Genomic DNA, 13,450 nt, shown 5'->3' on the forward strand with positions numbered 1-13,450 from the left:
TATAAATAGTACACAAATAAAATTTGTCAAGTAATTATTGAAAATATAAAGGAAATTAAAATGAAAGGAAAGTACTGGATGTGATGCTAGACAGTAATCTCAATTGGAAGTCTCACATCAGATACACACAAAACATAATGGTAAAAAACATTGGAGTCATGAAAAGAATGAAGCAGCTGTTCGATTACAACTCCCTGTTTTTTTTTATTGCTTATTAGTTCTACCTTATTGTACCTACTTTATTGAGATATAGGGAAGTAATTCCAAAATTGTATTAAACTCATTATCAGTGTTGCAGAAAATGGCAGTCCATAGTGTTGGGTATCTGGATCATACAGATTATCTGTTTTTACAGTTGAAATTGCTTAAACTGCAGGAGGCGGTTCATTGACATACAGCACAGATCACGTATAAAGCTAGTAAACAATTATTACCACTCAATTTCCAAAATCTTGGAAATAGAGGCTATCAATTTTGAGGGGCTCATGAAATTTAGAATTCCCTCTTTGAAAACCACTGGAGAGTTTTTGTGCGTCTGTATGTGGAATTAAACGATGGAACAGCCTGGAGGATAAAATACAAGCAGTCTCCCGATATGCATATGTTTAAATCACCATACAAAAATATGCTACTTCACGTGTATGGAAATGAAAAGTGATGACTATCTATTTCTCATCAATTATGGTGATTTTGGTTGTCATTATTGTTGGCTTTTGAATTAATAATGATAAAGATAACAAGATGCATATTATTGATAGTGGTATTGTATTGATAATGGACATTATTATTAACTGATGAATGGTGTTAATGTTATTAATAGTAGTACAATTAATAGTCTTATTGCTATCTGTATTTTTTGTTGTAGATAGTTTTGATAGCATTATAGAATAAGATTTACATAAAGAGTAATTATTTAGTTTTGTGTAACAAAGGGGTGCAATTAAATAAGCATTGTCTTCATTCTACTCCTTTTTGAACAAAGATTTCTCTTTTAGCATTGTTTTACTTTTAATAATTGTCTTATGTTCGAATAAAATTGAATAATAAAAAAAGAGTTCTATATGCGTTGCACAAGCAAAAATTACAGTTAAGCTAGAAAGAAAGAAAATCCAATCCCTATCAAGTTTCATCAATATAATGTGGGTGTTAATAAGTGTTGATATGGCATTTATTGCTTAAGGTAAAAAAAAATATTGGATAAAAAAAGAGGGATTTGCCACAACTACGAAAAATTTATTTAAAGGAATCCACGACTGGTTGAACACATTTTCCTAAATATATAATTTCCTATTTAATTTGAAATGACCCTTTTTGATATATAAAAACTAAGTATTCCTTTAAAAAACATATACCCTTTGTTATATTTTTCTCCCATGGAGGTTGATATTTTTTTCACCTGTGCAATGTATGCTGGGTTGAACTGTATTATATTTACACCGAAAAATAAAAAAATTCCCAAATAAAGTTTATGTTTACAACTAATCGTGGATCCCTTTAAGTTAAAGAATGTCTGTGTCTGAAGGAAGTGTGAAAATCATGAGTTAATTAGTTTTTTTTTAAGTACTGACAAAATTTTGGTAAAATTCAGGGGCTATATTATATACATTTTATCTGTCATTTGTACTTCTAAAACAAAACTATTTACAGGCAGAATCAATATCTCTATCATCACCTCTTTATAAGTTTTCTGTTTTGGTTTATTATGCTACATTGTAGATTTCAGATAACTATAATCGGTAAAACATAAATGGTTAAAATCTACCATGTTTTTTTCTGGGCGCATCAGAAGAGACCATTCTTAAAATGCAACTCCCTCATTAGCTACATAGTAGCAAAAATCAAAGCCAGAAAAACAAAGCAGAAGCAATAAAAAACATGACCTATCTTTTTAGATTAGAAATCAAAGAACTCTCATTAAAAAACTGCAAAATATAACATAATACATGTTAAATCATAGATCTCCTAAAAGAGAAAAAAAAAGCAATGTCATATCTAAAGTGCACCTCTATGCTGTAGCATTATAGTACAATATTTTAAATTTGAAAATTTAAGATTTTTTTAAGTCTCCATCTCCAAAAAAAAAAAAAACTATTTAGTATCCCCATGTGATTAATAAAGTATTTGTGAATTAAATGATTCCTAAACACTTTAAAGAAAAACTCCTGCTATAAAAATATATAGCAGGCAAGCAAATATATTTCATACATTGCTGCATCCACAGAGATAGATTAAATCAACATTAGATAGTTGATAATTATGGTAAGAATTTGTTAGAAATAGTTAGAAATAGTTTTCCTGCTAAAGCTACTTAAATTGGGCATGATACCTGGATCCATCTTTGCTGTTGTCATTTGCCCTGCAGAAGGACCCTTAGCTTAAAAGGCAGAGCAAAAAAAAAAGAACCTGAAATAACTATGCCCTCAGTCATGAGTTTTAAATGAAGAATTCATGGTTAACATTAATTCCCAACTGTCATATGTGCTGTACATTGTTGACCTAGGAATAATTTAAAGTGTTGGAAAATGTTGCTCTTAGCATAATCTTATGCTTCCAGAGCTGACACAATCCTGCCTGGCAGCCAACATTAACAGTCATTAACATGAGCCTGAGTAGCTTGCATGCATCCAGCACCCTGATTTGACACATCCTCCATTTTTTCTGAACATGGTAATTTACAGGTGTTTAGCCAATTTACAAAGCAGTATCTATCTCTGTGGGCACTGTAATAAAATGCCTCTATTTTTAAGGCTCTCGTTTGTTTGTTTTTTATTCCTGTGAGACATGGTAAAATGACAAAGCTGCTAACATTGACTCAATGATAGAGCTTTTTATTTTAGTTAATTATCAAAGACTGTTTGGCCTGTGGCTAAAGATCCACTGGGGATGAACAATAAATTTATCTGGTGTTGTTTTTTAACTTCTTGCGGAATGTTGTTTTGCTAGAAAAATTATGTCTGTGCGACAAAAAAAATGTAAATATGACCGCTTTATTTAGGAAATGAATACAGTGTTTTAATGTGTATTAGTATAACACACGTTGTCAAACACATTTCCTCCACTGTAGCTTTAACATTAATCAAGCCTTCAGTTTGTTTGTTTTTTTGTTTTCTTTTCTTGCAAGGATCCTGTCACCCTTTCCCATCCATAACCAGAAAAGAAGTTGCTGCTTATTTCCCAACTTGTCAGACTTAAAAGCTCATTCTTTGAATACCAGCTGTGGCCTTTTAGTGTCACTTCTGCTGAGTTTGAGGAATTGCTCCTTCTCAAAAGAACTCCGGTCACAGGTTTAACAGGGTCCAATCTCATTTGAGCACTCATCCAACAATGTGCTTTGCAACACGAGTTTCTCATAGCCCACTTTCAAAGTCCAGGGGTTGTTTACATGCTGACACAGTCTGTGGATGTGAGTTGCCATACAGCAACTTTGCCTGGTGACAATCTTGTCGCTACATCTTGTCGAATTAAGTAATAGCCACATGAGAACAGCGGAGCGAGTCACCCTTGCTCTGAGCTAATTATAGAGAAATATGCAACCCAGTGACGAAAGAGAACTTGTTCCTGCCCTTGATGAAAGGCTGACAAGTGAAACAAAGCTAAAAATGCATCATAATGCACAGGGGTATACAGAATATTTATTTTAAGCAACAAATTATATTATAAACAAAAGTAATACTGAAAATAGTTGACATTTCGATACTGACAGATTTATTTTTCTTTGCACAGAGATACACGTTTGCTGATTGAGCATTATGCTGACCCTGTTATTTTCTGTTTTATATATTGCAATAGCGTGATTGTGTTCTAAAGCTACAGTAAGTTATTTTTTTTCTAAGATGAACCTCCATCTTTGCTACTTTCTCAAGTAATCTAGAAGAACCAGAATTTTCCTGTATTTGGCATCATGCATCTTCCTATAAACTCTGACCATCTTTTTTATCCCTACAGATCTTACAGCTTAATACTCAAATGGCTAAACTGTTGAATCATGCTTGAGATTTTCTGTTTATAGTAATGTGCAGAAAACATAACTTGATAGGATGATTTAGGCGTTTCTTTGGACAATTGTTTTCCTCTTGTGAAAATCCCATAAAGTGTTGCTATACCTAAATAAAATTACTGTTTCCACTTATACTCTGTCCATTATTAGGTGATGGATTGTACCATCTCAATAAGAGATTCAATCCTAGAGGCATAATAATCTAGCTTCATTTTTAAGTGTAACTATTCTGAGTTTGAATTACAGACAGGTTGGATTTTTTTCTGTTTACTATGTGACTTTTTAAGGCAATTGCTTGCATCCCTCTTATTTAAGGGAAGCTAAATAAATCCTAAATATTTTCAGCTTTTAATTAAAAAAAAAAAAAAGATATGAAAGACCATGAATGAATTTCTGTTGCAGTAAAATACATTAAAGCTTTTTATGAAACCTAAAAAAGAAAATAAAAATATGCATGAAGTATAAATGCATTTACAAAGTGCCGTAACACATTTTAGTATTCATCTTTATTCTGTTTTCATCATAAAAGTCAGGCTGTAAAATGTACCAGTATTCGTTGAGTGTTTCACAGATTCTTACAAATCAATCTCAGAGTATGTTGTAAATAGCGCCTATGTCAGGTCTTATGTGTAAAAAGCAAAACCAGTGAAGTGGGAAATTATTTAAGATTGCTCTGTATTGATCACAGCTTCCTTCCACAGCTCCCAGGGTTTATTTCTGACTTGTATATTAGAAGCTGTAATATAAGAAGCTGAACCCTAGAGAAAAATAAAATGCCAAGTGCACAATGTCTCATTCGTGTCATTTCAGCAACCTTTATTTGACATGTTACACCGGTCACACTAACACACTGTACACCACCCTCACCCCCACCACAGCTTCAGTCCTATGTTTGTCATATGCAAATTGGAGAAGGAATCTAGAGCAAACTATACGCCTGTCAATAAATCTTAAAATTAAGAAACCATTAAGAAAAGAGGAACAAATAAAGGCTTTTAGAACTTTTTTTTGTTTTTGTATTTCATTGTTTGACATTAATGGGACCTGATGTGGTGTGCCTGCAGCTTTGCCAACATAATGGCCCGGTGTTGCCAACTCTTTTCTGTGGGTATCTAGTGTGTGGTTGCTGTAATTGCCTGTGTCTTTAAAAATAAGCCAGCTTAATATTCCTTGTTCAGAAAACTTGCCAACGAATATTAAAAGATTGATTCATCATTTTTTGGTCCAAAGAAACAGCTATTTCATCAACAGAGACATTAACGCGGATGTTCAGTATTTTGTGTCTCAAAGCCTTGGCTGCCTATCTGTTACATGTAGTGTTACGCAGAAGCCAGAGAAGTCAACAACACTGTTTTCTCTGGAGGAGAGGATGAATAAGAAGGCAGGGAAGAAGTGACAAAAAAGAGGAATATCTCCAATAGTGAAACGCTATTAAAATCTTGTTAAGTTTATTCTTTAAAAGGTGAAAATATCTAGTTGTAACATTTTGCAGTTCATATTATTGATAGCTTCCATTGTAGTGATGATTGTTTAGTTTAATAAATGTTCTTTTTTTTTTTACACTCATTCTCTAGCCTCCATTCCACCACTAGTGTCAGATTCCATGGGGGAAGACATCTTAAACCTTGATCTACCACCTCATGCAGATTAACTGCGTTCAGCATTGATGTCTCGGCTTATTCCAAATGAATTACAGTTTTCACGTCAATCAAACTTTCTAATTGAGGCTTTCCTCTGTGTGAGTCACTCCAGATTGAAATTATTCCATATACTTTAAAAAAAACTTTAAAATTTATGCATTGGATTTTTTTCTCTCAGATGTAGAGACAGATTCTGGTGCATTTGCAGGAATGCCTATTCATGTACACTGTCCCTGTCAAATAAATAAATAAATCTAAATCAAACAACAAAAAAGGTAATGCAAAATGGTGATTAGCAGTATACAACTGCTGCTCTCACTACATAATGAATACATAGTGGCAATATTGGATTCAAAGGTAATTTCTCCCTCCTGGAGTTCTTTGTTTTTAAACCCAAGAAGTTTTTTTTTTTTTTAAAGAAGTTTTTGAGGCAAATTGAATGGAGACATTCAATCCACTGATGTGTGATTTGAAAAAAAATATGTTTCTGTACTTGTTACTTGGAAAAACATTTAGCACAACCATAATGCGGGAAAAATAATAGGAGAAAACTCAACATAATCTTCATATAGCTCTTAGCTGAGTGCATGCTCCTTTTCTCTTTGAATGCAGAGGCTGTCAGCAGACTCCCCTTAATGTGGCTTATGTAACTTGTATTGGGTTATCTTTCTTGGAACTGATCAGCAAACTATCCACATGGTGTGCAGTGTGATTTGTGTAAAAGGCCAACAAATTATCACTGGTTTGTGGAGTTGATGACCTGAGCTTGTACTTTCTCCACCTTTCCTTAAAGTCAAACCGCTTTGTCATCCAGTGGGAAATGACACACCGGCACATAGCCCTGACAAGGCTCTGCTGACTCTGCTCACAGACAGGCCATCATGTGCTGCAAAGGAGAACAGTGGGCAATTTCTGCTCTTCTACTTACTCAGGAAAGCATTTATAGAGATTGCTTTCACTTGATATACCATTCTTCTTTTCAAAAACAAACTTTCAAACCACTTTACTGGGACTGAAATCTAAGGCTACATAGACCAAGATGGCTGCCATCAAATCTATTTTGATGAAGCTTCTGTTCTTTTAGTTTTTTATAGGTTGTGTTGAAAAATTGCAGCTCAGCTTTCCCTTTTATTAAAATGTGACATATATACCAGAAACAGATTGGTTAGAAGAGTTTTGAATGTATTGTATATGACATAACACTGCTATTATCGGCCAAATATTCTGACTCTGAAATATTTGGAAAATTAAAATTCTCGAACAGTAAATTTTGAATGTGTTGCTAATTTTTATCTCTCTTGCCACCCCTGTCATGATATTTATGGTACAAAAACTTGTCTTCATTCAATCCATATTATTCATAAATCTAAAACGTTCTCATTATTTCCTTTGCTGCAGGTTTATAGCTATTCCTTTGTTCTAATTTTCTAAAATATAAAGATCACATGTCCACATGGCACGTGACATGTTCCCTAGTCCTTTCTCTTTTTGTTTTTATTTTATTTTATTTTTTACTTTTTTTTTTTATGAGTGCCTGTTTGTGTCACCCTATAATTATATCGAAAAAACTTGCTTTCTTAGATTCTGGTCAACATAACATTAAAGGGGCTTCTGTACTATTTACAAAACAAAAATGCTAAATGTGCCCCTTTTTTTCTGCATTAATGTACTAGAATTAAAAATTGTCATTTTTTTTCTATTTTATTGTGAAGTTATAGCATTGCAGTGAGACTAAACCCAATTAAAAGGTGCTGTAAGTTTGTGATCATAATGACTTAACCATCTATTTCATTTAGAAAAAGAACTGCAACTTTTCATGTTTTAATTACACTTGTTCAAAAGAAATGTATTGAATATGACTATTCAAATCTTCACTTTTTCTTTCTAGATAGCAGAGTTTATATTCCATCTTTTGATGGGACATCATACCTGAAGCTGAAGCCTCTTGCATCCTTCTCACAACCTTTGAATGACAGCAGTAATTCAACAACTCCAGCCGAAGGCATCTCTTTCTATTTGATGGTTAAAACAAAATCAACACAGGGCACCATCCTCTTCAGTGAGTACAGTTTCCATTAAAGAATAAATTACTATTTTTTCTGATTCTTTTCTTCTATTATAACTACTATTATAACTTTTTCTTTTTATATTTTTTATTACTTAACTTTATTTATTCTATTTTGCTCTATTCACCTTTTTTTTTTTTTTTACAATTTCTTTATTTGCCTGAAAATTGCCTCTGTGCTAAACACGCTGTTAGCCACCAGTTAGATAGAATCTATTATGATACAAAGGTTTAGAAAAGTTTGTTAATAGTCTGTTTCTGTAAAACATGACTAATTTTCTCTTTATCACATTTCTTTTAAGTGTACAGCTAAAGAAGGTGATTTGATTGCTTTTTATTTATTGCAATTTAGTTTAATATTCAGAGCAGTACCAGGCAAGAGTATATGCTTGGAAAGTAAAATTCTTGGTATCTGTGTTGTTGAAGCCCATTTTAGAGCAATGTTCAGTGGTTGTTCTCTTTTTTTTAAGCAAAAGTAAAAATGTGTTTATTAAGGTTTTTTAAAGTTCTCAAAATGTTCTTCTCTAACAGAAAATGATTACAGCAGTTGCTGTAATGAAGGGAAAACACAGTTAATGCAGTTCAATTTTATGTAAATTCATTATTACTCTAAAAGGCTAAAGAATGTATCACAGGAGATCAATTATCTATAGAACAAGGAAAGGTATAAAATTGAATACATTTTGATCTCCTGTTACTGTCAGTATAAGAATTGCCATTTATTTATAATTTTTTATATTATACATTAAAGAAGTGGTATGAAGAATCTTAAGGAAATATCAACTCATTCATTAAAAAACCATGAGTTGTTTATATTTTGTTGGTAATTTTTAAAGGCAAATACAGATATTTTGTGTAAATGTTAAGTTTTATTTTGGTTTTAAAACAATTAGACCATAAAAGTAAGAAATAAAGCTTAACTTAAAAAGAAACATTAGGTTTGAGAGGAAATATTTGTCCTCATCAGAAGGATAACTATTCCAACTCATCTTCTGCGGACACCACGGCAGCTTTTTTTTTGTGTTTCACAGCAGATGATTGAGCTGTAACCTAAAAGCAAACAAAAGAGTTCTCAAGAGCTGGTCACTCACATTCAGAGATAACATTGCTTTCACCCTTTACATCAACCTTGAGCTCTACATTGTATCTCTGTCTCTTACCAGCTCCTTTGTTGCTACACCTGCACAGACACATACACAAACCCCTTTGTTACAGAGGAAGATTGGGATGGGGATACCAGACAGCCCCTGAGTGGACTCTCCTAACAATAAAGCATTGTTTAGGGCAGAGAGAGAAGTCGCTTAGATCTTATTCATCATTCCTTTCTTTATAATTTTTCTAGGAGTTTTACAAAAGCTGAACCATGAGGATGAGGCTTAATCTTACCATATTAATCTCCATTACAAATCTGTCAAAGCATTTGCATGTACTAAGTTTCCAAACAGCTTCGAGGTGAGGTCACAGCATGCATGCCTTGAGTTATAGGTCCTCTAATGACTGCGAAAAACATCCAAGCGTGTGTCTCTGCGGACCACAGTTGCTGCTCCTCGCTCTAAAAACTGCAGCCACCTTGATTTTTCTGCTCCCATGTTGCACAAGTCAGGTGCAAGTCCAACTAAAGTTTAACCACCGTGCATTGTGTGGCGATCATGGGTGATTTATTTCACACAGGCTGAGTACAGACATCATAACATTCATCTTGCCGGTATGGCCTAGATCAACCTCTTATCTGTGACATCCTCTGTAGGTTCACAGTCTCTGATCTACATTTCCAGGTCTGTAAAATGTTACAGTGCACCTCGGGGTTAAATGTCTCTCCTGTGATCAAAGCAGAAAATTTCTAATCTCAGGGACTATGTAACAGCAAGATGAGGGCTGGCTAAAATGCTCCCTTGAACCCAAACATTATGTTTCCTACTGTGTGAATAAATCTAAACAAGTACATTTTTGCTTAGGGTGAATTTTCAGCTTTTAAAGTTTATTAGAATAAACCTTAAAACTGGACTGAAAATATATATGTATTTTAAGTAGTAGTTCTTCTAATGCTTTTATGAGATACTGAGATTTTTTTAAATAATAATATCAATGTTTTTTCTTTGGATAAACTTTGGTCTCCCTTTAGGTTTGCTAAGTTCCTCCGTTTTAAACTAAAGGTCAATTTTCTATTCTTAAAGAACCATTAATAAATTAGCTAGGAAATTCTAAAAATGCTAATATATATCTTTTATATGAATTGGTTTATTTAAAAATGGGTCAAATGCCTTATTGAAAATATAGCAAATGTCTGACTCAAGGCCTATTTAGAGCTACTACAAATACATTTTGTGTAACTGAAAATCTGGATCAATAATTTATTATTTAGTTATATTGTGCCTATTGCAATGTTGTTTTTTTAGGGTTTGGTCTTGTGTGGTGTAGAGAAGAGAACATGAAGAAAGGGACATAAATACACATGTTTTCTGTTCACTATAGATATATTACATGGCCTCATAAAAAGCAAGGCAACATTTCTTATTAATCATAAAGCTAATCTGTGATTGTATTTAATGTAAATATTGATGTATTGACTGTAATTTTAGCACACCAATTAATCTACAAATGGATGGCACTTACTGTATAAATAAGTTTGTAAATTTACCTATCAATATGTTTGTTCTCAAAATAGTATGTTAAGCTATACAAAAGTGTTTGATACATTATTATAATACTTGTTTTGCAGACTCTAAGAAAGGATTTCAGAATAGAGCAGCAGACTAATTGTAAAGACGCTTCACTATAGTAACTACTTGTTTTATGTGTTTTTAGAAACAGAAAAATGCACTTGTAGTGAAATGAAATTTTATATTATATTACTTTCCATTTTACCAATTTGGAAAGTATTGACATTTTCTTGCAAAAGTACATATACCCCTTGAACTTGTTTACATTTTACTTTAAAACCATTACTTGAATTGTGTTAATAAAATTGCACATCCAGAGACTCAATTTGTGCCCATTCTTCTTTTTCAAATAAAGTATTTAGTCAAATGTAATACAGTATCTGTAAAAGAAAGTTTATCTAAATTCCATCTACATCTATATTTGGACTCTATTTTAACTATCAAATTGGGGTTGAATACCCTATAACAGTGTGCACCACCCTTATTTTTTAGTATTTCATTATATCTCTTTATGGGACGTCACTAAAGATTTGACACTTTGATACAATATAAAGTAGTCAGTGTGATGATTGCAACCCCTTTGGATTTACTCTCCCCTCAAAATAATTCAGCAGTAAGCCATTAGTGTCTAAACTGCCAGCAACAAAAGTGAGTAACGCCCCAATTATCTTCTAAAAGTGATGCACAAGAAACCCTGCAAACAGTTTGCTAAATTCAGGCAGACCAAGGACATGGATTGTCTGGTCTAATAAGACCTTGATGCATTTATTTGATTCAGATGGTGTCAATCGTGTTTCACAGTAATCGGCAGAGGAGTACAAAGATACGTGTACTGTACCTGCAGTCAAGCATGGGGGTAGGAGTGTCATTGTTTGGGGTGGCATTGATGCTGCTAACTTTCAGAGCTCATTGAGGGAACCATAAATGAAAAGCTGTACTGTGACATACTGTCCTGAAACAGAAAATAATCCCCTTCCTTCAGAAACTAGAAATGTAAAGCAGTATTGTAACATTATAAAAACCCCAAACACCACTTTGTTAAATATACCTGACTTGCCAAGGATGTCACCGACCTAAACCACATTGAGTGTCTGCTTGGTATCTTCAACTGGAAGGTGGAAGAGCCCAAAAGGATGAGACATTTACCAGCTCTGTGATCTCATGGACAAATGGAAGAGGATTCCATAGAAAAACCTGTAAAGCTGTAGTGAACTCCACATCCAAGAGAGTTAAATAATTGAAATATAAGTTCCTTGGGAAGGTGTATACTCACTTTTATTGCCAACAGTGTAGACATTTAATCTTGTGTTGACTTATTTTTAGGGGACACATTTTAGCCGTAGTGCGAGGGTGAGGTATTTTGCTTAAGGATTGGCAAGCTGAACAAGAAAACAGCATCAGCCATTGGTTTCAGATTCCTCTGATGTTTTTTTATTTAGCCTTTTTCACTTTGACAAACATTTCCTTGAGCTTCCCAGAACTACAGTTTGTATCCCCAATTGGCAACACACCTGCACTTTAGTGGACCAAGCCACGATTAAACACAGAAAAAATAAACAAAGGCATTATAAATAAAAAATAAGTATAAGGGACAAGTGGTGAACACAAACTGAACCACTTTATCACAACGAGCTGCGAAATGACTATTTGAACTTTCTAGTGTTATATTGCATTACATTTTCAGCGTTGTTACATTGAAATACTCAATGAAATATTAACATGGCGGGTACTTACTGTACTTTGCCAACCAAGATGGATGTGTATTTCATTATGCATGTTGGAAATAAGGTAGATAGAGAAAAAAAAATTATTCTAATAAAAGTAGTTACTTTGGTGAAAATAAAGTTACTCGTGTAAAATGTTACTCAAATAAAAGTGAAAAAGTACCTTATTAAAAAGTAATGGAAATCCCTTTATTGTCCCACAATGGGGAAATTCCCTTGGGCAGTAGTGGGCTGCTATAGTGCGGCTACCGGGGAGCAGTGTGGCCCTGCTCAGGAACCCAGAGTCTGGGTTCCTGTGGGGATTGAAGCGGGTGCTTGCAACCTTATTAGAGCACAAGCGCAGTGCTCTAACCACTAGGCCAACACTCCCCTTATTTATGTTTATTTCAGTAAAAATTAGTTTTATTTAGTTACTTTTATCTTATCCAAAATACTATATTGTATCGAACGAAAAGTACTCATCAGGTTTGTTTTTGTTTTTTTTTAACAAGTTGTTGATGTTCATTGCTGTAGGTGGGAAGGATATCCTTTAGCAATACATATATCAAATAGTTTTTGGTTTCCCAACTAGTGAGCTAAACCTTTAGCTTGAATCGAGTTACTTTGCAAATTCACACTTACATTATGTATTATATATTATTTTAAACTGGAAAAATTCAAGCAGAGAAAAGGAAGCTATTAGAAAGTTTTATTGACATCGAGAAATGTACAGTATAAGGTTAAGTTGCTCAGTGGCCCCAGCAGAAAACATATATACTGAATGCAGGTCAGAGACGTCTTCCACCTGGAGTCTGATAATGGTGGTGAATGGAGGCTTGTGAATCAGGGGAACTGTTGTGAAGTTAGTGGAATGAAGGTGGTGAAGGGATGGAGGACGACTGCAGTTCAGCAATAAAGAAATAAGTCCTTGAATCTGGAGCCCTAAAAAGGCAAAATCCTGAACGAATGTTGGCTGATATGAAAGCATAGAGCTGCACCAATAGGCTGGCGGTTAGTAATGGGATGGATGGCAAGTAAGAGCCTTCCTGTTTGAATTTACCACTAGTGTTTATTAATTAGATACTTATTATATATTGTTTTGTTTTGTTCATTTTAACCTCTTTTATTTTCCAGAGATGGATCACTGTTGTTGTTTTTGTGTCTTTTTTTTAAAACACATACATTTTATTAAACAACATATAGTATTTTTGAACATAACTAAATAACATGCTTGAAATAAAACATGCTTAAATAAAAGTGCAGCTTTTCTAAACATCTTAAATACAACATGCAAACAAATAGAACTTAATTACAGTAATGCAAGTATATCTCACTTGTTACTCTGCACCTGTTGGTTTGATCAAGCATCCCATAACCAAAAAAAC

At 33.6% G+C, this 13,450-nt stretch overlaps 1 protein-coding gene across 1 annotated transcript in view; it reads left to right on the forward strand.

Annotated features, from left to right (window-relative positions):
* eys (eyes shut homolog (Drosophila)) overlaps positions 1–13,450 on the forward strand; it is a 133,856-nt gene that overhangs the window by 59,090 nt on the left and 61,316 nt on the right. Inside the window, exon 17 of the mRNA XM_015374485.1 lies at positions 7,526–7,696. Coding sequence (XP_015229971.1) covers positions 7,526–7,696 — 171 coding nt within the window. The remainder of the gene's footprint in view (positions 1–7,525; positions 7,697–13,450) is intronic.

Source organism: Cyprinodon variegatus, unplaced genomic scaffold (genome assembly GCF_000732505.1).
Source record: "Cyprinodon variegatus isolate N-32 unplaced genomic scaffold, C_variegatus-1.0 Scaffold104, whole genome shotgun sequence".
Classification (NCBI taxonomy): Eukaryota; Metazoa; Chordata; class Actinopteri; order Cyprinodontiformes; family Cyprinodontidae; genus Cyprinodon; species Cyprinodon variegatus.